This window comes from Schistocerca gregaria, chromosome 6 (assembly GCF_023897955.1).
Source record: "Schistocerca gregaria isolate iqSchGreg1 chromosome 6, iqSchGreg1.2, whole genome shotgun sequence".
Lineage (NCBI taxonomy): Eukaryota > Metazoa > Arthropoda > Insecta > Orthoptera > Acrididae > Schistocerca > Schistocerca gregaria.
In genome coordinates, this window is record NC_064925.1 from 247,825,438 (window position 1) to 247,853,042 (window position 27,605).

The window sequence follows — 27,605 nt, forward strand, 5'->3', positions numbered from 1 at the left end:
AGGAACAAGACTTCTGGTCAGGTGACTACAGGGTTATAAACACAAAATCAAATAGGGGTAATGCAGGAGTAGGTTTAAGTGCAGGTAAGCTACTACAAACAGCATAGTGAACGCATTATTGTGGCCAAGATAGATACAAAGGCCACACCTACTACAGTAGTACAAGTTTATATGCCAACTAGCTCTGCAGATGATGAAGAAATTGAAGAAATCTATGATGAAATAAAAGAAATTATTCACATAGTGAAGGGTGATGAAAATTTAATAGTCATGGGTGACTGGAATTTGAGAGTAGGAAAAGGGAGAGAAGGAAACGTAGTAGGTGAATATGCATTGGGGCTAAGAAATGAAAGAGGAAGCAGTGTGGTAGAATTTTGCACAGAGCACAACTTAATCATACCTAACACTTGGTTTAAGAATCATGAAAGAAGGATGTATACATGGAAGAACCCTGGAGATACTAAAAGGTATCAGATAGATTAGATATTGGTAAGACAGAGATTTAGGAACCAGGTTTTAAATTGTAAGACATTTCCAGGGGCAGATGTGCACTCTGACCACAATCTATTGGTTATGACCTTGATGCACGGCCAGCACATCTTGGCACAGTGTTACACCGTCCGAGTTATCTGGATACTTCCCACCAACACCAACCTATCCGAACTCCGGAGATGGGAACTCGCCCTTCAGTATATCCTCTCTTCTCGATATCCGCCAGGCCTCAACCTCCGCTAATTTCAAGTTGCCGCCACTCGTACCTCACCTGTCTTTCAACAACTTCTTTGCCTCTGTACTTCCGCCTCGACTGACATCTCTGCCCTTACTCTTTGCCTTTAAATATGTCTGCTTGTGTCTGTGTATGTGCAGATGGATATGTGTGTGTGTGTGTGTGTGTGTGTGTGTGCGAGTGTACACCTGTCCTTTTTTTCCCCTAAGGGAAGTCTTTCCGCTCCCGGGATTGGAATGACTCCTTACCCTCTCCCTTAAAACCCACATCCTTTCATTTTTCCCTCTCCTTCCTTCCTTCCTGACGAAGCAACTGCCAGTTGCGAAAGCTCGTAATTCTGTGTGTGTGTTTGTGTGTTTTGTTCATGTGCCTGTCTGCCGGCGCTTTCCCGCTTGGTAAGTCTTGGAATCTTTGTTTTATATATATATAATAGAAAGAAACTTCCACATGGGAAAAATATATTAAAAACAAAGATTCCAAGACTTACCAAGCGGGAAAGCACCGGCAGACAGGCACATGTCTGCTTGTGTCTGTGTATGTGCGGATGTGCGGATGGATGTGTGTGTGTGTGTGTGTGTGTGTGTGTGTGTGTGTGTGTGTGAGTGTACACCTGTCCTTTTTTTCCCCTAAGGGAAGTCTTTCCGCTCCCGGGATTGGAATGACTCCTTACCCTCTCCCTTAAAACCCACATCCTTTCATTTTTCCCTCTCCTTCCAAATTTGAATTTGGCGCCATTCCTCAAACCTTCTTCTGCAATCCACTGCAGTAGTAACTTTCTGTGTCAACAGGTGGCAGCACAGAAGAAGTTTGTAAGATGGCTGACATCGATGTTCGTTTGAGACAGCGTTGTGTGATTGAATTCTTGAATGCAGAAGGTGAAACGCCCATACGCATTCATGAAAGACTGAAGAAGGTGTATGGTGTTGTGACAGTGGATGTCAGCACTGTTAGACGATGGGTTCGTCGTTGTAAGGAAGCTGAAGGGCAAACACCGTTGACTGACGAAAAGCGGAGCGGCAGGCCGGTGAGTGCAGTGACTCCACACAACATTCAGCAAGTTGATGGCATCATTCGTGGTGACCGTCGGGTGACTGCAGATGAAGTGTGTCGCATTATTTCTCTTAGTAAAGGCAGTGTGATCACGATTATTAAACAATTGGGGTACTCAAAAGTTTGTGCACGGTGGGTTCCAAGAATGTTAACCGATCAGAATAAAGAGGCAAGGAAAACAATAGCCTCCCAACACTTGCAGCGCTTCCGTTTGGAGGGAGATGAGTTTCTGAAAAAAATTGTGACCGGGAACGAAACATGGGTGCATTTTTTTGAACCCGAATCAAAGAGGCAGTCAATGGAGTGGCGTCACACAAGCTCGCCGAGGAAGAAAAAATTAAAAACTGTGCGATCGGCAGGGAAAGTTATGGCAACAGTTTTCTGGGATACAGAGGGTGTGATTCTGGTTGATTTTTTGGAGCAAGGATGCACAATAAATTCTGTTCAATACGTCACAACCCTCAAAAAACTTAAAGCACGTCTTCAGCGAGTTCGCCCAACAAAATCAATGGCAGATGTTCTTCTTTTGCATGACAATGCAAGACCACACACCAGTCGTCACACCTCTGACGAGATTGTCAAAATTGGATGGGAAGTTTTGCCTCATCCCCCATACAGCCCTGACCTGGCACCATCAGACTTCCATCTGTTCGGGCCACTAAAAGAAGCTCATCGTGGGATTCATTTTGAAGATGAGGAGGCCGTCAAAACATCCGTGCGTCAATGGCTTAGGAAGCAGAGCTGTGATTTTTACCGTGCTGGGATACATGCCCTTGTTCAAAGATGGACCAAAACTGTAGAGATGGGCGGAGATTACATTGAAAAATGACAAAATGATCCTCAATGTTGTGGTTTTCAACCTATGTAATTGCATTTAAATTTCCTGACAATTAAACGTAGAAAAAAAATAGGAGGCATTACTTTTTGACTGACCCTCGTATATTATTAAAAACAAAGATTCCAAGACTTACCAAGAGAGAAAGCGCCGGTAGATAGGCACAATGAATAAAACACACAAACACACACACAGAATTTCGAGCTTTTGCAACCGGCGGCTGCTTCGTCAGGAAAGAGGGAAGGAAAAGGAAAGATGAAAGGATGTGGGTTTTAAGGGAGAGGGTAAGGAGTCATTCCAATCCCGGGAGCGGAAAGACTTACCTTAGGGGGAAATAAGGATAGGTATATACTCGCGCGCACACACACACACACACACACACACACACACACACACACACACACACACACACACACACACACACACACACACATATATCCATCCATACATACACAGACACAAGCACACATCTTTAAATATGTCTGCTTGTGTCTGTGTATGTATGGATGGATATGTGTGTGTGTGTGTGTGCGTGTGTGTGTGTGTGTGTGTGTGTGTGTGTGCGCACGCGCGCGAGTATACACCCCAGAACATCCCCGCTTGTCGACCCCGTGGACCTGGACCCACCATCGCCATCCCCATCTCTGTCACCACCCCAGCACACACCTTCAGGTCTGGACGCGTACCCTTGCAGCAGTTTTCCAGACGACGTATCTCTTGCCTCACAAGCCAGATGGTGGAGTACGGTTGGGAGGCTGCCGTTCTCCACAGTCACGGTTCCCAGCCATCACCACACCCAGCATCCTGCCTCCCCCCCAGTTGCCATTCACAGCCTCACTTCATGACATCGGTGTGACATTTTGGGGGGAGAAACACACTGGTATATGCTGGTGACAACACACCATGCAGCACAGAGGTTACGAGAGATCGATCAAGGCCAATGACAAGACTCACTGGAAAGTGCCACAAACGCCCTCTCAGCCGCCAGTATTTAGGATCGCCGCTGCAGGCCAGAGGGCTAGTTTAGCCAGTCAGTTTAGCCAGTTAGTTGAAGTGTGTTTGCCTTGTAGTTCCAGCATGTCACAGAGACGGAGTCACAGACGTAGCCTTTAGCACAGAGACAGGCAGCACATAGTAACCTTACAGTGAACATAGCAGACTTCTACTTCAACAACATTGAGAACAGAGCTTGTACCACAGCACATGGAAACATTTTAAGTTAAATAGCTCTTTGTTTATGAATAAAGAACCCAGTTATTAATTGCGTGCAGTTGTGTTATAGAATGAGGATACCGGACGCCAACCCACATCCTCTCCTTCCGCCCATGGTACAGCTCTACAGGAACAACAAGATGACATAAAAGCAGCTAAAGAGAATACAACAATTAGAATAGCAACTTCACACACAGAGGCATTCAAACAATTATTATTTCCATGCCCCATACATGAATGGAACAGGAAGAAATCCTAATAACTAATACAATGGGAAGTTGTTTCTGCCATGCACCTCACAGTGGTTTGCGGAGTATAGGAAGAGATTTAGATACAACGTGCTGCTCCTCTATGGGTCCTCTCTATTAATTGTACTTTGTAAAGGTCCCAGACTAACAAGCAACATTCAAGATCAGCTGAATAAGGGTATTGTAAACCACCTCATCCATGGGTGAACTACTTTTCCTTGCAATCTTCCAATAAACTATAGTTTGGCATATGCCTTTATTTAATGTGGTCATTCCACTTAAAATGCTGTGGCTGCATACTCCTAGGTATGTTCCAGTTGTAGCTGTTTTCAGTGGCTAACTGTTATCAGTGTAATTGAACTATCTACATCATATTCATACTCGGCAAGCCACTGTAAGGTGCATGGTGGAGGGTACCCTATACCATGACTAGAAATTTTCTTTACTGTTGCGCTCACAAATAGACCAAGGGGAACATGACTGTCTATGTGCCCCCCTATGAACCCTAATTTCTCATACGTTATTTTTGTGTTCCTTACACAACATGAACACTTGCTGTCAAGGGCAGCATACTAGGTTCTATTGCTTAAGAAGTTTTCAAATCACATATCTGGAACAACATTTAATGTATTTGCAATTGTGAATGTGGATAATCACCAGCTACATAATGGGATGACAACAATGAAAATTTGTGGCAGACTGGGACTCGAACCCGGACTTCCCATTTGGCTGCCCACAAGCATGACTCACAGCCAGACCCAAACTTCCATATTTCATCAACCATGGAAGTATGGATCTGACCATGAGTCATGCTCGGGTAGCCAAATGGTAAGACGACCGCTCGAAAGCAGAAAATCTGGTTCCGAGTCCCAGTCCAGCACAAATTTGCGTTGTCGTCATTCCACTGCCTCCACGCAGACCCAAAAGAACTTTGCATCACAATTGGCAATAACACATGCACTGCAACATCATATCTGGGAACCTATTCCATGTGCTCATACCTTCATTAACAGTCTGCAGTGGAGTGCCGTGTCAAACATTTTTCATGAAACTGGAACTATGGACTCTGCTTGTTGGCTTTCATCCCATAGTTCACAGGATATTACGTGAGAAAAGGGCAAGCTGAGTTTTGTATGAGTGATGCTTTCTAGAACTGTGCAGATTTGTGGACATAAGCTTTCCACTCTCTCTCTCTCTCTCTCTCTCTCTCTCTCTCTCTCTCTCTCTCTCCCACCCTACCCCCCCCCCCCCACCCCCCACCCCCGCCCAGTCTCTTGGGACTTCGCACTGGGCAAGAGATTCATGATAAATATAAATGTAAGCTGCCAATGCCGTACAGTACTTTTTGTAAAACCAAACTGGGATTCCTTGCTGGATTTATTTGTTTTCGACTTTTTTTGTTGTTTCTCTGCACCAGGAATTCTTATTACTATGCCATCCGTATGGAACTCTGTGCAATAGTCAAATGATGGTATATTTGTACAATTCTTGTGCATGAAAGATTTCTTAAAAGCAAAATTTAAAGCTTCGGCTTGCATTTTTCTATCTTTTATTGTCACACCAGGCTGGCGAACAAGGGACCGGAGACAAGCCTTAGACCCACTTAGCGATTTTACATAAGACCAGAATTTTTTCAGGTTGTTGGTCAGATCTTTTGTTAAGGTATGACAGTGGTAGTTGTTATATGCTTCTTTCATTGATCTTTTCACAGATACACAAATCTCTACGAACCTTTGCCTGTCGCCATTTGCATATTCCCTTTTGAACCAATACTGCAACAGCCTTTGCTTCCGCAGCATTTTCTGGATTTCATTGTTAAACTGCAGTGGGTCTTTTCAGTCCTTAATCCAATTATTAGATACACATTTGTCCAGAACACAATTTACAATCTGTGTAAACTTCGTCCATAATTCCTGTATGTCCATCATAGAAGAACTAAATGATGCCAGTCCATTGTCTAAGTGAGATGCTAACAGCTGCTTATCTGCTCTTTGTACCAGAAGCACCTTTCTAGCCTTCTTGACTGATTTATTAACTGTTGTAGCCATAGTCTGTGTGAAACCATCATGATCACTAATCCCCATCTCTATACTGACACCATGTAGCTACAAGGTCTAAGATATTTCCATGGTTTGTGGGCTGCCAAACTAGCTGCTCAGACAGTTTTCAGAAAATGTGTTCAAAACTACTTCACAAAACTGTCAATATTGAGTCTTTCTGCCTGTTTATATGAAAAATATTAATTTGCTTATGTCTGTGGTCAAGTCACATTCTGCACTGAGGATTGATTCTCATATTCATTTAAAGACAAAAAGTTGGTTTATTTTGCATATTTTCATTCACTGTTGTCTTACAGAATTATTTTCTGGGGGCAGTGAGTCTAAGTAAATCAGTATTTATTTGGGAGAGGCAAGAGTTTTGTATAAAACAAATAACTGCACTTCTTGCAGCAGTAGTTTTAATTATCCTGGAACTTTTATATTCAGTTCCCACTATATTTACCCCTGAATGGTTGTTGTTGTTGCTGACAGTAATAACTTGTTTCAACTGAACTGTGAACCATACAATGGGAAAACATGATACAACAAAGTACATGAAATTTTTGAGAATTAGGAAATGGCAGAGTAATGGTAAATGTATATAATAGAGCACATTGTAAACATTTGTTCATCAAATATAAGATTTTAACAGTAGTTAATTTGTATGTTCTTGATAGTTTTAATCACACACTTGCTGAATTACCTAATTTAGTTATAATAAATCAGAGACATGATAATAATACAAGAACCTGTACTTCTGTAATCTCATCTAGAAACTAATTAACAAAAACTAGTAACAGCAATATTGTATATGGTGTAGTGGTTTGTGTCATACAAGAGCAAAAGATACATGGCGGAACAAGATATTATATGAAGCGTACTCTGGTGCAACTGACTGCGAGAAAGCAGCATTATCGCTGACCTCTCTCTATTCCTTGAACTAAGAGAGCTTTGGTACAGTATTAACTATTGTGAAAAGATATAGTTTAGCTGCTGATCATAATGAGTATGGATGAATGTATTATGGTTTAATAGAGAAGGCTCTGTTGCAAGACTGCCATCTTGGCAGCATAAACAAGGTGTGTATTGCATAAATTATTCTCCATCTTATGATTTCACATTTTCAAATATTTGTGCATGCCTATAAGATGTTTCTTTGGACTGTGGCAGCTCGAACCTGCAAACTCTATATGAGCATTAATTTAAAGACTCTTAAACAAATCCACTTCGACAGACAGGCTTCCATGGAAAGGAGAATTGGATCATAGTTAACATAGACTAAGATTCCTCCACATTTAGCACACAGTCTGACAACCGGCATTGAGTACAGGTTACAGTCAGTGTGCAGCAGCAGATCTCTAGTCTACCATGCACAATCGCTGAGCATAAACATCGTCTAGTGGGATCTGTTTGGTTTTTTATTCATTTCAAAGATCTTAACTTTTTTTTTAGAGAGACTTAATAATAAAGAATTAATTTCTTGAATCAGTAATAATAATTAAATCAAAGCAGTAATTAAATGAATAATAATAATAATAATAAAAGCAGTTCATTGAGGCTATTTTTGTCTCTGGAAGGAAGTTTCCAACACAGATCTCCACAAAATAACTGGGTGCAGGGTGAAATAATGACTCCTCTCATTGATCAATACATCTCAGTAAAATTACAACAATTTACCTTTCACAGGAGAGGGAGTTCCATTGGCACCCTATGTGACAGAATGTCTAGAAGTGGTATGAGAAATGAATAACTACTGAATTTTGACTTGTGGTAACTTTATTTTTCTGAGTGACAACAAGTAATCATGAGAAAGATAAATTTGAAACCTAATCAGTTTGAATGAAAAAGTATTAATATGTGTGTCTTAGATTAAGTTTTTGTCATTTGCATATGCATTACTATTATAATAGACTAATAGATGTGTGATTTGTTTCATGTCCTCCCACAATTAATACTTCCTGTTGGAGAGAGGTGATATCCTGTGAATGTGGAGCACTGCCAGCATCATTTCTCATTGAAAGGCAAGATCAAGAAAAGACTTTGGCAATGCTCTTTCTGTGCCTTATCATAACAATCTCACACTGACAGAATTAGTAGAACTACAGATTTTCATTGATTGAGGATAATAATTTCCTAGTAGTTTGAAGTAGAATAGTATTTCTTTATTTAAGATGTATAGTGACTTTCTATGAACATATTTTCAAAGTGAATAATTTGGGTGTTACAGATTATTTCATTGCATATGTCTAACGTTCACCTAAGGTGTCTAGTGCTTTTGTGCAAATATAGGTTGTGTCTTTTTTAAATTTTTGTGTGCATGTGTAATGGTTAAAACCCGTACCAAATACAAAATGGAACAACAAAAGGATTTAGACAATTTTGAGATGGAATCGACTCTGAATGTGGTAGCTGAACATGGTGATGTGAGACCTGCATCATTGGATCAGTCAGAAGTGTCCTTTGTGGACAGATTTACAAGAGAAGTGGGCTCTTCATGTAAAACAGAAAATATACTAATGAGGGTAGTAGAAGATACTATTGCCCGAATGCTAATAGATTTTCAAAAATTAATGGTGCGAGGTATGAAGAACATGGAAGAAAATAACAGAAAAGAACTTAAAGAAGTATTGATACAAATAAAGAATTTGGAAGAAGCTAATAAAACTGCAATCTTTATCTATAAAGAATGAAACAATTACCAAGGAAGTTCTAGACTTGTACAAAACTGTTGCAGAAGTGAATCAGAAGCAAGAACAACTACCTGCAAAGGAAGATAAACAACAAATGAGAAAAGAAATGGATGATGTCACTGAGAAACAACAATCAGTAGATGAAAAATTAGATAATTTGTCAACAGTAGAAATTGCTTCAGGGTGTGAGAAATTCATTGCACACAATATCAATGAGAAACATGCTGCTTATGAATAAAAATTAGAACAATGGATACAAGACAAATAAGTTTCAGTAAACACTTTAGTTGAGAAGAAAGTAGAGGAAGGAATAAATTATGGTACAATCAACATCTCTCAGATTGAAAGAATAGTAACTGAAAAATGAAAGTAACACAAAACAAATTTTTGGAAGAGCTTAACACAGCGAAAAGGGACTTTTCACACATGTCGGATGAGTTGAAGACATGTCAATCGTCATCTATGAATAACAAACAGGAAGATGTATCGAATAATCCTTGGGGAAATGTCACTACCAGCCCAGAAAATAACAACAGATCCAGTTTCATTCAAGAAGCAGGTAGAAAACATCGTCTAGAGAGATCTGTTTGGTTTTTTATTCATTTCAAAGACCTAAGCTCTTTTCTTAGAGAGACTGAATACTAAAGAACTAATTCCTTGAATCAGTAATAATAATAAAAAAGCAGTAATTAAATAAATAATAATAAAAGCAGGTTACTTTTTGACTCTGAAAGAAAATTTTCAACACAGATCTCCAGACAACAATTGGGATCAGGGTGAAATAATAACTCCTCTCATAAATCATTACATCTCAGCAAAATTATAACTTACCTTTCATGTGTGGAGGAGTTACAATGGCTACAAAAATTTATAACAAATAACCAAAGTATGCCCCAAGCAAACCATTTAACAAAATGTCGCATAGCTCCTTGTTAGCTTGTTTATTCATTAGAAGAATTTTAAAACATGCCCAATACGAACATAACACTGTAATTGTAATAAGTTAAGTGTTCTGATGAAGTCTATCGTATGTACTAATGCTGAATGACTAACACTGAATCTGAACAAAATAATTTTCATGTAGATCTTTCTTTCTTGTCTGGGGTTGAGAGTGAAGTTATGTAATATGAGGGAAAGGTATTCAACCAGCTCCCACCTAAAATAAAGCAGAGAAATTGAAAGTCCCAGTCACCCCAAACAACACTTAAAATGTACCTCACTAGACAATTTTCTACAAACTAACTGAAAGTCTAGATTTAAGAAGTGTTTGTTGCATGGTAATAGTAGTGTTCAGCAAACAATAATGTAAACAGGGTTCAGTATCTATAGATGCAGGTAACTATTGCCTTTGAAGAATACAATTGTAATCACATAATTGTTAAGCTTCTGGCAGAATAAATAGTAGTTATTCAACATAACTGAGGTTACGGCAGCTTTTTCTCTTTCTAATTCACTTGGTTAAATTCAGTTGGCATAAGTACAAATAGCATTAACTAGTATAAAGATAGCATTGTTAATTTGGTGTACTGAGTAGCATACAGATACCAAGTTGCAGCAGTTTGTGGGCATGTCAGCCAGCACCAATGCTACAGCCTGAACTGACATCATCCCTTCAGGCATCAGACAACTCATGGTGCAACTGCACTATGATTATAAGATTCTCTCTTTTCGTTAATGTATACTTTGACTCATTCTACGTCGCCAATAAAATTCTTCTGGGTTTGACGCCGCAATGTCATCTGTAAAATTCTAATGTTTCAGCAACAGTTGCTAGGCACCTTCCTCAGGGGGTGTTGCCAACTGCTAAATGAGCACTAATTTGGATAATTATGGAGGAATGCTGTCATTGGATGTGAGGGTGAGCAGGAAGGGAATTAGGAGTTCATTTTATGTGTGTTTGCATTCCGTGTTGTTGTTGGCGGAAATGGGTGTTTTCCATTGGAATTTCCTTTCTGCTTATCATTGTTAGAAATTGGTGAATAGGAGACTAAGTGGCAACTACAGCACAGCGTTGTTTACTAACTGCCTAGTATCGGCTAGGCTGCATCAGCTCTCTGTGTACCCTCCACCGCTGTGGCCTACCACATGTCTATTGCTCTGCAAGAACTGTCCTTCCACAAAGCTGTCACAGCTGGGAGCCCAGATGCTGCAAGTTGGTACCCGTCTTCTTTATTCATATTGTCGGGTCACTTGGCTAATTCTATAGCCTCTCTAATCTTCCTCATCAAACTAAACAGCTGTTTCACCAGTACACGGGCCTCTTGAAATTCTATCTTCATCCTGCACTGTTCCTGATGTTCTGTCACCGCTGATTTGTTGTATTGTTTGAGGCAGATATATCTCTCGTGTTCAGCTAACAAATCAGCAGTGGCAGAACATCAGGAACAGTGCAGGATGAAGATCGAATTTCAAGAGGCCCATGTACTGGTGAAACAGCCGTACAGTTTGAGGAGGAAGATTAGAGAGGCTATAGAAATAGCCAAGCGACCCAACAATATTAATAGAGAAGACGGGGTACCGACTTCCAGCGTCTTGCCTGCCAGTTGTGACAGCTTTGCAGAATGACAGTTCTCACAGAGCAACAGGCACACGGTAGGCCACAGCAGTGGAGGGTACACAGAGTGCTGATGCGGCGTAGTTGGTACTAGGCAGTTAGTAAACAATGCTACGCTGTAGTCACCACTTAGTCTATTAGCCAATTTCCACCAATGGCAAGCAGTAAAGGAAACTCCAATGGGAAATGCCCATTTCTGCCAATGACAACACACAATGCAAAGACACATAAAATGAACTCCTAATACCCTTCCTCCTCACCCTCACATCCAATGACAGCACTCCTCCATAAAATATAGGTATCCAAACTAGTGCTCATTCAGCAGTTGGCTATACACCCTCAGGAAGGCGCATTGCAACCGTTACCGAAATGTCGGAATTTTATAGATGACAATGCGGCCTCAAACCCAGAAGAATTTTATTGACTGAGACAACGGCCAGGGAAGCCTATGTTTACATTCATTCTACATCTCTCTGTACTAGGAGAATCCAAGGAACACACTGAATGAATGCACAAATGACTGAGTCAATCAGTGTGGAGCTTCCTGCATTTCACTATTACTTGTATGTAGACAGCCTGACAGAGTTTCTAATGTTATCTAACTGGTCATTTACATATATTGTTAACAGTAACAGTTCTGTAACATTCCCTGAGCTACATACTCACCTGATGATATCTCTCCATTAAGAACAACATACTGAGTTATCAGCTAGAACTCTTAAATCAAATCACAAAGCTTCCAGCGTTAGAATAGAAAAGAAGTTTATAGTCTCATAACATACAATTTCAAGTCACATCTTCATGTACAGGAAACTAGCCACAACACAACAATTTATTTACCATTTTCCTTACAATATCATTAATATAATATCCTGTACTAAATATATAATTGCTACACAAAACATGACTTATTTTTTAAAAAATAATGTATTATAAAATGCTATGTAATGAGGTTTTTTCAATGTGTCTAAATTGATAGTGAGCAATTTTTATCCTTTCCCTTTGTTGTAAATTTTCATACACATGTACTGCAGAGTTGAGCATAAAGTTCTAAATGGTGGGTGGCCAGTGTAAAATTAATTTTATTTCTGGTGTTGTGATCATGTTGAAATTAATTTGCTACAAATGAATCACAGGTACTATGTACAAAGATAATCAGTTCATAGGTGTACAATGAGGGAACACTTAATATACTCACATTTTTTAACAGTGGGTCACGTGATTTTCTTTGCTTTACATTGTGAATATTTATAATGATAGTTACTTGAAAGAAAAAAAAAATGAAATGATCGTGTGGCATTATTGGTTGAGATGCCCCATGCGGGGAAGTTCGGCTGCCGCATTGCAAGTCTTTTTTAGTTGGCACCATTTCGGCGACTTGCGAGTCAATGATGATAAAGAATACACAACACCCAGTCATCACAAGGCATACAAAATCTCTGACCCTGCCAGGAATCGAACCCGGGACCCCGTGTGCGGGAAGCGAGAACACTACCGCAAGGGCACAGAAGTTTTAATATAACAGATATGTGGTTCAAGCTATCCCAAAATAGAATTGCAAACCTTATTACTGAATCAAAGTAGCTGTGATATACTACTTTCCTTATTTTTATGCTGGTAGCATTTTGTCATACCATCATTACAAATGCTAGGCTCTTTAATTTATTTGCAAGGTACTGTATATGTTAGTTCCTTGATAAATTTTTATCTAATTGCTTTCTAGGGAATTTCACACAGTTAGCTTCGTGCAAATCCTAGCTTTTAAGATCAATTTGAATATCATATAACTTTGCTTCTTTTGTTTTAAACTGCATTAATGGAGGTTTTTCCATGTTTAATTTTAACCCATTTAAATTAAATTAGATATCACATGTCTGTAAGGTACTGACAACAGTTTAAGGAATTTGGTCAGTACTATTAGTTTCAATGATTATGCATGTGTCATCTGCAAATAAAACAAAGTGACACTCAGTATTAAGCTGTAGCTCATTTATGTAAAACAGAAACAAAATGACACTAAAAGTGAACCTTGGTGTACTCCTTGTGAAACAGTTTTCCATTCTGAGGCATAATTTCCTCTCTTTGATGTTATAATCACTCTGTTTTCGGTTCACTTGGAAGGACTTAAACCATTCTAATACAGTGGCCTAATTCTATATTTTTCCAGTTTAGAGAGTTGCGAGCAGTGGTTCACGCTATCAAAGGCCCGTCATAGGTCACAAAAAATTCCTGTGCTTGCAGGGAGTTGTCTAGAGAGAAGCTAATTTTGTGTACAATCTGGTTGGTAGGAGATAATATGCGTTTGCGTTTCTGAAACCCATACTGAGGTCTTGAAATTAAACTTTTGTAAGAAATTTTGAATTTGTATTGTCACAACCTTTTCCAAAATTTTTGGCCGTGGCAGGAGGAGAGAGACAGGTCAATAGGTCCCAACATGTTCTTTTCTCCCCTTTTTGAATAGTAATTTAACTATGTGATATGTGATTTATTCATCTCATTACATACAATTTTCAAATCATTTGATTTGATGTACAGGAGACATGTCAAGATTTACAAAACAAACATTTTTTCCCTTTTTTAAGAGAAATGCAAAAGTTTACATTATATTTTACATTTTTAAGTCACAGCGACACATGTACATAAAATAATACATGTAATACAATCCCTGTGTTCAGACCGTGAAGGTGTCCTCAATGAATTCATCGACAGAATAATAACACTATCGCATACTTCATTGCATCTAGAAACAACCTTCTTCAAAGGACTGTTTAACTATTGTGAACACTAGCAACACAATTATTTTAGTGACTGCCTTTAACCCTTTTGTTGGTATTTTTATAGCATTCCCTATATCTTTTGCAGTAGTTTTGGTGGATGTGCTGAAAAGTTCACCTTCAAATTCCTCAGTGCTGACGAAATTTACGTATCTGCATAATTTTCTCATCAATGTTTGATCTGTTTACATTCAAAAAGAATTTATCGAACAGTTCTGAAATTTGAGCAATATTTATAGTACTTTTGTCCCCTATCTTCATCTCGGCAATATCATGGGCTTTAGTTGTAGTGAGTGTTTCAGATTTGATCACTGATCATAGCACTTTGATTTGTTTTCCCTATCCAAAATAAATCTATTATTTGCCAGTTCTTTTGCTGCCATATTTAAGTTTATATTCTGCTCACTAGCTGAAAGTGCAGAACTTGATTGAATTGCTTTCAAAAGTTAAGGAATATGGCACCAACCTGGATGCCGCTATCTACTGCCATCTGGATCTCGTGGGTCACAGGTTGCAGAATTCACACTGATTTCTGTAGAGGATCTTTCTTCTACTATTGATTAATACAATCTAATACTGAGATCATTTCTTGCAATGTGGTATGGCCTATGCAGGTCTATCATTCCAGATTAAATAGAGAATAGTGTAACTTCTTTAAAAAAAAAAAGTTATATGTGTGTAATGCATTGTCAGTTATGCCAGTAGCTTTATCTGTCTTCTTGGTCACAAAGTGTATGTCTAAAAGTTGAAACTTGGATTGTCACAGAATTGCCAGAAGGTTGGAATGCCTCTAGTTAACTGTGAGTTTTAGACAACATTTCACATATCTTGGTAAGGAGAAAGATTTAGTCTTTGAGTACTTTCAATTTCTCAGATACATTATTTAGGGTATTATACTCTGACACACCCACCTACAGTAGCTTCCAGTTTTCTGACAGAAGTCAACCCAATTTCAACTACTCATGAATAGTAGTCAACTACTTCTATTTTTACATAAAAACAAACATTTGTAAATTTATGTTTAGGAAAATGAAATGAATAAAAAGATGTCCATTTCAGTCACTAAACAAACTTCAATTGTAGAGGATCTCAGGATTACAATATGTGTTTCTGTAAGCACAGTCACTAATACATGCCAGTGTCATGGTGCTCATCTCAGCGATACCCAGTTCAAATCACTGTGGCTGAAGATATTTACACCCCAGTATTTTTGTGAACAAGAAAAGGTGAGATGGTGGTGCAAAGTTCTTGGTCATCAGACTTCACCAGTGTCCTGTATTAAATACAAAATACTCTCAGCAGAGTCTTGCAGAGTGACACCTTGTGACACAGATGATGGTATTCTGTTACGTTCGGTGGCTTCCTTGGTACTACCTGATGGGAGTAAACTATTGTGCACTGGGGATATAGCTCATTTACAGATATATGGATTAAAGTACTTATTTCTGTTCAAGATTTCATTTATAGTATATGAGACATTTTTATGGAGAAAGAACTTTAAACTGCATATAACAAATTTCGGCTGCTTGCTGAACTTTTTATTTCTGTGTGTACATATAAACTGTTGCATCACTTAACATACTAAACTCAATTTTTATTGATGATATTAACTGTATATTATTTAGCTTATACTGAATACAGAGACATACAACTTTTTCTGCCCGTACTTCTATCAAATGTGATGTGTGTAATCCATTCATATTAATATTTATATTACAATGGAATGTCATTAATGTATCTGTCATATTATGCCAATTGTATGTGGAATATAAATTTAAGAACAAGTTAATAACAACTCAATCACTTTAAAAAAAGTGTAAATGTTCTATGCAACCTAGGTAATAATGACAACGTTGATGCTTCAGCTACATTCCAAGCTACAAAATATATACATACAAAGTTGGCCCGGGGCACCTATTTGCTAAGTTTGATTTACTTTACACTTATTTATTCATCCAAGGAGCACCTCACAATGATATTATAATATAACAAAAAAACTGATCAAAATATATGTATACACAGAGTGCACAATTATATATTTAAGAGAATAGGGCAAATGGCTGGCCATACAGTTAGCACTTATGTATAAGTGATAAGCTGCAGCTAAACACCTGTTGTGCCTTTTGTCATTTTTTCCTGATGTGTACATAAACCTTACTGCCAAAGGGAAATCCTCATTAGCGCATAAAGCAGTCGTCCTATGCATCTCTGACATAATTAATCTTGAATCCTGTAGAGAATATTTTACAAGAAACTATAATACTGACTGTTAAACTCATTCGTTTGGAGGAGGTCTACACCAAAGAAATTCAACATAAGCACAAACTGTGATAGTCTTTACTCAAGTGTTTCACTTGTCAAGCACAGATAATCAATACCTCAGTTACTAGATTCAGAAATAAACAAGAGTTATTAATACAAAGGAAGGTAACTATTTAACATGCTGCTAACACAACCATGATACATCTCTCTCATATCCTTCAGAAACACCACACCAGTGTCTACAAAGTATGTGTAGTGGAGACATTGACAGCAGATTGAGATCATGATGTGTTAGTTGTCCATCTAAATAGTCAAAGGAATCTAATAGAAAAGCCATTATGTGGTATTGTGACTAGATCATCACTAAGAGAATTATAACAGAAGAAGGAATAAAGATCTTCAAAAATTTGCTTGCCAGGATTGACTGACAGTCTGAAGTTATAGGATTGGGACCACCTGACACTTTTAAATATTTTAAGGGTTTCTTAAAATTACTGCATCCAGTCACCTTTGGCATTGTTCTTCAGTTTTTACTATCTCATTGCCAGTTTTTAACCACCTAACAATGGTTCATCAGATGGGACATATTTATTAATTACTTGCAGCAGTGTGGGAGTCATGCAGTTGTGGCAAGATGTATAAATGAAACATGCAAGCACTGAGTGTGGAGAGAATTATTCATATTATTAAATGCATCTTCCATATCCTCAAAATAAATCTAGATAACTGTTTCCCATCAGTAACCATAAGGAATCCCTTAGATAGATATACTACTAAACAGAAAAGAAATACACAGAGACAAAGTACGGTACAGCCTCAAGCTGGAACACAAAGTATGTTGTTCTGCTGCTAAATAAATGACCAAGTTCAACAGCAACAAAAGATATGTTTCATTGTTGTTATCTGAAAGCTACACAAATCTACAGAAAGGAAGTAGAAGTAGCCAAGAAGGCACATAATGTCTGGTTCATTTCTGGTGCTCCCAAACCATGCAAAGCAGTCTGGGAACTTAACAAGCACAGAAAAAGACCCATAACTCCAGTCCTGGTGATTGTTAACAAATATTTTACTGATGTTGATGGGAATAATGCAGCTGTAGGACTAAATTAAGAAACTGCTATTACAAAGAAATATAAGCATTAGCAATAGCAATAGCTGCACCTTGACCAGGTGGATGTGCTTCCAGAGCATATAGCGAAAATCGAGAAAGGTTTTAAAAATACTCTGTTAGCACACATTCATACGGAAAATCATGTGCTGTATCTGATATTGCTAAACCTTTGGCTCCTGTTATTAACCAGTCACTTGAGGTTGGTGCTTTTTCAGACTTCTTAAATCTGGCAAAGACAGTGCCATTGTATATAAAAGGTGATCCTAACAATCCATCCAGTTAGACATCAATTTCTATAATACCTATAATAGCAAAAGTGACTGAAATTATAATGAAAACCCAACCATATTGTTATTTCAAAGACAGCAACATGGATTTAAAAGAGGGAAATCTACATTTACTGCATTGCTTGATGTAATAACAAAGATAATGGAAGCATCTGATGATAAGAACTGCATGGCTTTAGTTCTTTGAGATCTAAGCAAGGCCTTTTATGGCACCTCTTGTAAGATACTCCTGGAAAAATTAAAAACTTACGGTATAACGGGTGTCATTTTTTAGAATCTGTCATCTTATCTAGGAGACAAGACAGCAGAGTGTTTGTACCCAGGGAGCAATGTCTCATGAAGTGGCATGTGAACAGGGTGTACCACAGGGCTCCATACTTAGTCCTCTGCTCTTTTCTTATGCCTGTCAATGACTTAAGTTGTGATGGCTCTACCCTGATTTTTGCAGATTATACAACATTAATGACTAAGGGTAGAAATTCATCTGATGCACTAATGGATGCTGATATTTTGTAAGAAGTAACCAAAAAGTGGTTCAAAACATACAAAATGAAATTAAATGAAGATAGAGCCCAGGAAATATGCAGTCTTGGTGACTGTGGACTCATAGTAAATGTTGATAATGTCAAACCCCTGGGAATCACAACTGACAATAAGCTGCTGTGGACCAAACACACTGCATGTGTGTGTTGTAAGCACTCAAGAGGAATTTATCTTATCAGGATGCTCAAATTCCTGATAACAGATCAGTACTTAATCACAATGTATTATGCAATGTTCCACAGCCACATTACATATGGATTGACGCTGTGGGCACACTCTACTGGAAGTAAAAACATATTGCTCCTACAAGAGAAGGCTGTGAGAATAACATCTTCCAGCAAGAAATTTGACCACTGCAGACCCATTTTCAAGCAGATGGGAATAATGACAATATTTAGCCAATACATTTTCAATTATCTCGTCTATATAAAAGAAAATCTAGGACCCTTCAGCAAGAGACCAAAAATTCACAACTATGACACTGATATTCTAAGCTGTTGCCTAAGCTAAACACTGGACAGATTTCCCTCAGCAGACCTGTAGAGCTGGACTGATATTAACCAACAGCCACTAGGCCTATATTCTGTAAATGAATTTTTCTCTTCAAGTGGAATTTTAGAGTGGTCAACATGATACAATCACATGTGAATCCATGAACTGGAAACATCTAAGAGCTGCAAATAGTTGTTTATAATTATTGTTTATAACATTTGTGTTATGCAATGCTTCTTGTCTGTTATCTTAGTTTTAGTAGTGGTTTTAATATATAATCACTAAAATGTGATGCAATCTACTTGACCATGACCTGGGAACAATGCTGACTTAGTTCTTGTACTGTGTTCTAGTACTGTATTGACTGTCTTGTTTTTACAGTACCCATTTTAATATTATAGTTCCAACAGCAATATTTTATTCATTTTATGTATTATATATTATTTCAAACTTGATGTTGTCTGTCTGGCAATGGCTGGTGAATGACATAGAATTACTAATAAAGGTGAGAGGATCATATCATGTATGTCTTAAAATTCTTCTGTTGTGTAACTTGCTTTTTCTTTAAGCTGGTCTTCAGAGGTGTTTCTATATACTTTCAATGCTACATTTTGTGCTTCTGTTGATAACATATTGCATCTGCACCTCTTTTGTGTATTTCAAAGTCTTACATGAAATGTTAATTATTTACATTTATAGCTCACATTACAGTTCTGCACCATACAAATGACAACATGCATGATTTGTTGTTGTTGTTGTCTTCTGTCCTGAGACTGGTTTGATGCAGCTCTCCATGTCTCTCTATCCTGTGCAAGCCTCTTCATGATATACAAAATAAAATGCATTAACAGCCTCGAGTAGCTATCATAGTCTGCTTTAAGGACATTTCTCCAGGATCTTGGATTACTTTTAAATGCTTTCTTATGTGGGGCTGCAAGCTGATCAATGGTAGTCCACTGACGTGCATTACCTATACATAATATTCATGTATTTAGAAACCGTAACATTTGTGTTATGGCTTTCTTTTTGCCAGTAACGGGAGGATCCACATATTAAGTGAATAAAAATTTGCTAAGAACTCGTTTACAAACGAGATGAAAATGACAAATTCATGCAGATATGATTTAATATAAGGTACCGCACTTTGATTACACGACCACAGCTGTCATCTGTCAAACAAACTGGGATATTACTGAAATCGCTATGACATCCCACAGGCTTATTATTCGAAAATGGGCAATATTCAGTGCCAAGACAACCTAACCTATTACAATTTTACTAAACGATATCGATTTCTTTCTTTGGCGAACAAGCCTCGTCATGTAACTACAAAAAGTGCGTGGGATTGTGTGTTTTCGTCTGACATGCCACATTAAATGACATTGCCGTGCGCGTAACAACGTTGTGAGAAACCTCCGCGAACACAATAAAATATCATTTACCGTGCATATTAATTAGGAACCCACTTCCAAAGACATGTGCCATTTCAAAACCAATGTTCATCACCTGTTGTGTGCTTAAATCAATCCCCAGGTACGAGTTATTCTCCATGTCAGACGTTGTTGGTACACAGCCGCTAACTGTGCGTGTAGGCGTCAGCTGTGCACCAACTAAGCCACTTATTACTACTTCCCCCACTATTACGGGAGCTGGATTCGGAATGAAAGTGATAAGCAGGCGATTAATGCAGTGTCAACAGTTCAGAGTGATGTAACCCACATGTCCAGATTAGCATAACTGAAAAGACGAACTTGAAAACTGTTTCTTGAAGGAACCTTGCGAAGACCTTTTTCAGTAAGAATTCCTCGAGCTATTCTGCTTGAAGATTTATGCAGGAAACAGACTTATCTTTAAAATTTAATAAAATTGCCGAACTTAATAGCATGCCACACAAACGGCATCATTAACCTACATTTTATCGACTTATACGAATTATCCTTCGGTCCACACGCGGTTTCTAAAATGTTCTGAATGTTATTGCGGTACTATAAGTCTCGTTCGGAAACTTTTACTTAGGATAAGAAAAATTTTCGTCGGGTATAATTTTTCTTTAGTGGTTATCTGACGGAAAACAGAAGCACAATTTGCAAAGCCATCTACACACATTATCTAAAGACCTTAACCAAGCAATGGCATGCAAAAGGAGGCAGGACCGCAGTCTTCAAGAAGCAGAAATAAAAGCGCATACCACCGGCAGATAATGCTACAAAATCTGCCAGTGATATAGGAAGTGTACCCAAAGCCCCATCGGGGTCAAAAGTCCGGTACATTCGCAACGATCTGTATGCGCCGATGTCTGTGCAGGAACCTTCAGTAACAGCAGTTTGCACACATTTATATACTTCGCGAATTAAAGAACGAACCTGAAGCCCAGAAAAATTATTTACGAAAGGCCACAGAGATATACAAATATCCACTGACGCTGTGACTTCTCATCTTTCATTTCCTCTGCTCTTGCCTCTCTCTTTTCTTCCTTAAATGTCCTCATGTTGGGTCTTGGTATTTTTCAAGAGACCAAAAAACAATGGAGATCCAAACCATTCTTGGTTGTCCCCGGCTCTAGATGGGTTACACATTGGAACTCTGATAAAATGTTCGGATCGACATTTTTTAACCGTTTCGTTGCCTGCCACTGGGTAACTCAAGTGTACGGTAATCATAAGCTGCTGCCTTTTTATGTGATTTCCTTGCTCTTAACTTTTCAGAGTCATTAAATCCTGTATATTTCAGCAAATCCAGTAACAAAATCTCTAGTACACTGGCGCTTATTAGTCGTTTCACAATTCAGTGTTCAAGCACATGTTGGGAAACTCCGAATGCAACGAACAGCTGTCTTCACGTTACGCGTGTAAGATTTGCAGCGGTTTCCTCTCCTCATACACTTTGTGCCCACAGATTTGGGGAATTTTGCTCAAACCTGGAACTCAAGCTTCCAATTTTGAATCAAAAGATATCAGAATACCATACATTATATCCCTGAATCCTATTAATTTCTTATGGCTAATAAAAACATTTCAGTCTCTTCGTTCTGCCCACAACTCATTGCGCAAAATTCAAGTCCACACACTACAATCGATCTGCACAGATCTTATTAGCTCAGTCAAATTGTTGCGTAGGGGAGTCTGAAACAATAGCTCAATATATAAGTTAAGTTCAGTGTTCCGAACGGAACAAAGTTAGTAACCATAAACAAGAGCTGTGGTTGCTGTGAAACTTATTCTTAAATAATTTATTTGGCATGCTTGGGGCTCGTCAAGGCAATTTTTACAAAATTGTTTTTTGCTGAAACCGAAACAGTACAGGGTCTGGTATTATAAACATGTCTTCGATTTGTGGCAATTAAATTAGTTGGTTCAGCAACTGTGTACATTGACAGGTACATATAAATTAATTACTATTATACTTATAAAGAAAGATTTACAATGTGTTCTGTTACCTATCTTTGCCATTACTTGCTTATTTATTTACCAACTAATGGTGTACATCTATTGAGCATATCCAGGTACATACTTTCTTTGTCAGATTTCAAATTAGTGAACATTAGCCTTACGAATTTAATCTGTAGATTTGTTTAGACAACTAATAAATTTTCGCCACAGTACTTCCCTTTTGATTTCAATTCTAGATACAGTAAGCCAAAAAGATTTTATAAGACATATGTATTCTAAATACAAAAATGAAAGAAAGAAATCTAAGAACTATAATTCTGTGCTATGGTTGCATAATTTTGGATATGACAGTCATACAAGGCACAAACATTATAGCTCAAGTTTTCTTTACATTAACAAAAAAATTAAAAGCAATAATATTGTACCGAAGTTACAACAGTTAGATACAATATTTCTGTTAAGAAGTTACCTCATTTTACTTTTCATTTTTCTCTCTTCCTGTGTATCCATCCACACACAAGAAGAGAGCAAAGCATGCATTCCCTCAGAGAGACACTCGGCTCTAAATCTATCTCAGTGGACACTAAGATGAAAATCTACAACACAGTAGTAATGTACAGTTCAGAAACAAGGAGCATGACTAAGTGAGAAAAGGAAAACTATTAATATTTGAAACAAGAGTAATGAGATAGATATGGGGACTAGTTTTAGATAATGCTGAATGAAAGAGGAAAACCGAGGAAATCTACCTTCTGATAAGGCAACCAATTATCCCATAGAAGATAAAGAGCAAAAGAATACAATGGGTGGGCCGTGCAGCCTGTATGCCAGATGGAAGACAGGCAAAGATGACACTACAGGGAAACCATACACCAAACACCGAATTGGACAACCAAGGCATTCATTCATTCATTTTCATTTATTTATTGGTCCATTTGATTCATTACATACTTAAACAGTACACTGAATATAGGACAAGTCAGAATTGCGAAAGGAGCAGAAACACACAGACAGAGAGAGAGAGAGAGAGAGAGAGAGAGAGAGAGAGAGAGAGAGACAGAGAGAGAATGAGAGCATGACAAAATTAATTACAGATAACAATCATAAATTACAAGTGACAAATATAGCAGTTTGAATTTAACCATTATTACATAATCATTGTTTAGAAGGCTATTTTTTGTAATTTAAAAATTCTTTTACAAAGTAAAAACATTTTTCCACTAGAAATGACTTAAGACTATGTTCAAAAAATTTTTTGTGTTGCTGCGATTGTAAATCACTGGGTATGCTGTTATATAGTTGAAATGTTATTTGTGATAAATTTTTTTGGAACAGTGCTGTTCTACATTGTGACATGTGAATATTATTTGTGTTTCTTGTGTTGTGACTGTATATATGCTTATTTTGTTGAAGATGTCCAGTTTGGTTTAAAAGATACTCATTAGAATACACTAATACATGTAAAGGCTCGGTAGGTTCATTATTTTCATCTGGATGAAATGTGGTCTACATTTTTCCAGTTTTCTTAGGTTGCAGATAGCCCTGATTGCTCTCTTCTGCATCCTAAAGATCTTCATGCTGGTGGCTAAATTTCCCCAGAAGACTAGCCCATATCGAAGTAGTGCATGGAAGTATGCATAATACGCTTGAATAACTGTTGACTTTCTTGCACTTTTATTTAACACACACAGAGCATAACAAGCTATTCAAAGTTTTTTCTCAAGTTCCTTTATATGTCAGTCCCATTTTAAATTATCTTGGACCCATAGGCCTAGAACCTTAGTGTCAGCAACCAAGGTCAGCAATGTATTTTCAAGGTATGGTACTGCAACAAAGTTTTGCTCATGTGGAGAAGAGTGGAAATTCATAAAGACAGTTTTTTCTTTGTTTATTTTTTTTTTGAAACCAGCTAGTAATTTGGGTCATTACAGTATCTATTGCTACTTCTAATGAGATTTTGTTAGCAGCTGTTATTAATATGTTGGTGTCATTGGCAAATAAGATTAGTTTTCCTAATTTAATAAAGTCATTTATATCATCAATATAAAGGAGGAACAGTAGAGGTCCTAGGACAGAACCTTGTGGCACTCCGTACTTTATTGTTGATTTACTGGAGACATGTGTTGTTGTGATAATATTTCCTTGTACTGAAATGTGATCATACCTTAAAACCACCACTTGCTGCCTGTTTTCTAGGTATGATCTTATCCACGGATTTGGGATTCCTCGAACACCTGTTTGATCTAATTTGTGAATGAGGAACTCATGGTCAATTATGTCGAAAGATTTTGAAAGGTCCAGAAAGATACCAGTAGTATTTTTCTGTTATCCAGTGCCTTAAGCACAGCTTCTATGTACTCATACATAGCTGTTGTTGTAGACTTTGGTTTACTGAAACCATGTTGATTTGCTGAGAGTAATGAATTTTTTGTAATGTATCTTAGTAGTCTATTGTAGAAAATTTTCTCAAATATTTTGGAGAAAACACTGAGTTGGGATACTGGACGATAATTATTTACGTTTTCAGAGTTCCCTTTTTTGAATAGTGGAGTTACTTTAGCTGTTTTTAGGCTATTGGGAAAGATTCCAGTTGATAAGGAATTGTTTAATATATATATTAGCGGTTTTAATACATTATCAGATTACTTTCTAAAGATATAGTCTGCCACACCATCCAGTCCACATGAATATATGTTTTTGAGGGACCTCATTATTTGTTTCACCTCTGATTCCGTGACTGTTTGAAGGAACATAGACTTAACACTAGCATTTAAATAATTTGGTAGCCATGTAGCTCCATCGTCATACTGATTTTCGATTAACTGCTTTGCTATATTAGTAAAGTACATGTTAAACTTTTCAGCTACCTCTTTTGGATCTGGGTGTCTGTTATTTTCAATCTGAAGATAGATATTTTGTGAAGTAGACTGTTTTGTACCAGTTTCTGCTCTAATAACATTCCATACAGCTTTCATTTTATTGTTTCCATTGGAGATATACTCATCATTTTTTCACATAATTTCTGAATTCTGGAGTAGTATTTCTGTGCTTAATAAGAGAGTGAAGAATTTTTTTTCTACTGGAAGTTATAATGCATTTCGATACCCAATATTCATTTTTTACTATCTTAATCCTCCTTTTTTTCATTAGAAACGCTATATGAAAGTAGTGAAGGTATACATTGTGGAAATTGTCGAGCATGCTATTTACTTCAGCTTTAAGAAGCACCTGGGATCGATCCCAGTTCGCCTGTTTCGTAAGCATTGCTATTGCCCATTACGCTACACCATTAACAGCTCTAGATGGACGACCAGACGAATGACCCAGTAACCCTGGGGATTTTAGACACCTGGAGGAACCAGGCACAAAACAGGAAGGAATGGAGGCAGTTTGTGGAAGCAGTGTGTGCTCTGCAGGGCCTGTGATAGCTATCTATTTCTTCCTGTGTACATTTTTACTTCATTACTCCATCTGTTAAATTTAGTTATTTTCATGTGAAAGAAATTCTCTGATTGAATACAAAATGGATCAAATGTTTAAACTTAACATACAAGTGTCAAGAACACTAGTCGCTCATACAAGTGTTAACCTTTTGAATAATTTCCTTTTAATTCTTGTTTACAATCGAAGGATTGGGTTTATGATTTGATGTGAAACACATTTGATTGATGTATGTTCAATGAATGTATTTTAAAACAGCCCGGATAATCATAATGGACATGACATTTCCAGCCGTGAAAGTCTACATTTTAGTATTTTAAAACTTTTAGGTGCCATGAATAATGTTCAATGCATCTTTGGTCCAGTCCTTCTGATCCCAAGGCAACCAGGGACTGTGTTTCATGTATGAAAATGGTACCAGAACGTGGTTTCCTTTGGAGGCTGGAGCTATTAATCGTGAACTAAGCGCCATTCGTGTCTTGATAGCAATATCTTTTAATAAAGTTCCAATAGGATTTTTGTTTTGTGAAAACTGTCTTTGTTATAGATTTTCGGTCTACTTGGCAGTACTATGGGCGCTTGAATGGTACTTGGAGTGAGCTGCCTGAGGAAAAAGCAGCTATGCTACGAACTTCATTAGAAACTTCATATTCATGGGCAATCTCAGGAAGGGGATGTCGTGGAGCTGTCAGCGCTGTTGCATGGAGCATCAGAATGTCCAGTACAGGTAACAGTGGTTTATATTGGCCAGGTGAGTGATGTTGTTGAATACTGTGTCTCTTTCCTCTCAGACTTTGAATAACATACTGGGTTTATGAAAGATAGCGGTCCATCTCATGCGCAGGTGTATCGTGTTCTGGCTCAGATTTCTCATTGGTTCATTCATATCGAGGATTTTATTTGATTGCCCATGATTCAAAAGAGGAGTCGAGTGTAAGTGACTTACAGTACCAGGTAATGCAGTTTCAGTTTAGGTTAAGTGCCTTAGAGTGGGGTGAGAAGCCAGGAGTGAGTGGAGAAGAAAGTACTCTTTTATTAGAAAACATTAGTAGTTCTCTGTGTAGAAGGGGTAGTAGTTCAGATAATACATTGTCCCATTTTGTTAAGCTACCTAACACTCTTATGACCTTTTTAAGGGAGGAGATTCTCTCGCTATTGACACCTTGCAACAGATAGTAAGAGTTTTGTGTTTTACTGTGGATGTGGAAAGACAGGTCAGAGTGTTTAAAATACTTCAGGAAGTCATTTAGCGACTTTTATAACCTTGGTGTCAGAGGTCCTGGGCTGAGATAGTGATCGTCACTCTGAGGGAGTGAGAATGTTTGTGGGAGTCGCGCATTAGAATTCTGAGAGAGCCAGTGTCAGCTCGAGTCAAAGGAGATTTAATGAATCCGTATTTCTTTCACACCCACAAGAATCATTGATCGATTATGTCAGCGATGTATGCAAGGCATACTAGCCGTAATCGGAGGTAGTTTTCACCATCTTACAAGAGATAAAACTGGCGGACCATTCCTAAATTTTGTTTTCAAGTAAGCCCAGTAATTATAGCGACTTAGTTCAGTTTGGGAGGGGCTAAACAGGCTGACTGAAGGAGAGAGAGTAAGATGCAACCCTCGGCTCGGTCTGACGAGCGTGAAGCTTTGGTTTAGAAACGTTGGTGCCATTAATAGAAGTGGTTATCGCTGTGGACTGTTCGATCATTTCGCCTGACGATGCCAGTCTCCCCACACCAAACATTCAGACAGCTGACGCCAGGGGACGCGGCCTGGACATTGGCCATCCACCTTGCGGCATGCTTGTAATGAGGTAAGGATGGCAACAGGTGATTAACCTCTGTGGGTCTCTGTAAACATGATCATGAGCCTCTGTGCACCCTCTTGGACTCGAGTAGCAGTGCTTCCTTGTTAAGTCATGAGTGGTATTCCCAGCGTCGACATATACATAAATA

At 38.0% G+C, this 27,605-nt stretch overlaps 1 protein-coding gene across 1 annotated transcript in view; it reads right to left on the reverse strand.

Annotated features, from left to right (window-relative positions):
- LOC126278567 (xylulose kinase-like) overlaps positions 1–20,561 on the reverse strand; it is a 139,797-nt gene extending 119,236 nt beyond the window's left edge. The window contains exon 1 of the mRNA XM_049978769.1: positions 20,331–20,561. Coding sequence (XP_049834726.1) covers positions 20,331–20,375 — 45 coding nt within the window. The 5' untranslated portion in view covers positions 20,376–20,561. The remainder of the gene's footprint in view (positions 1–20,330) is intronic.
- Between the last annotated feature and the right edge of the window lie 7,044 nt (positions 20,562–27,605).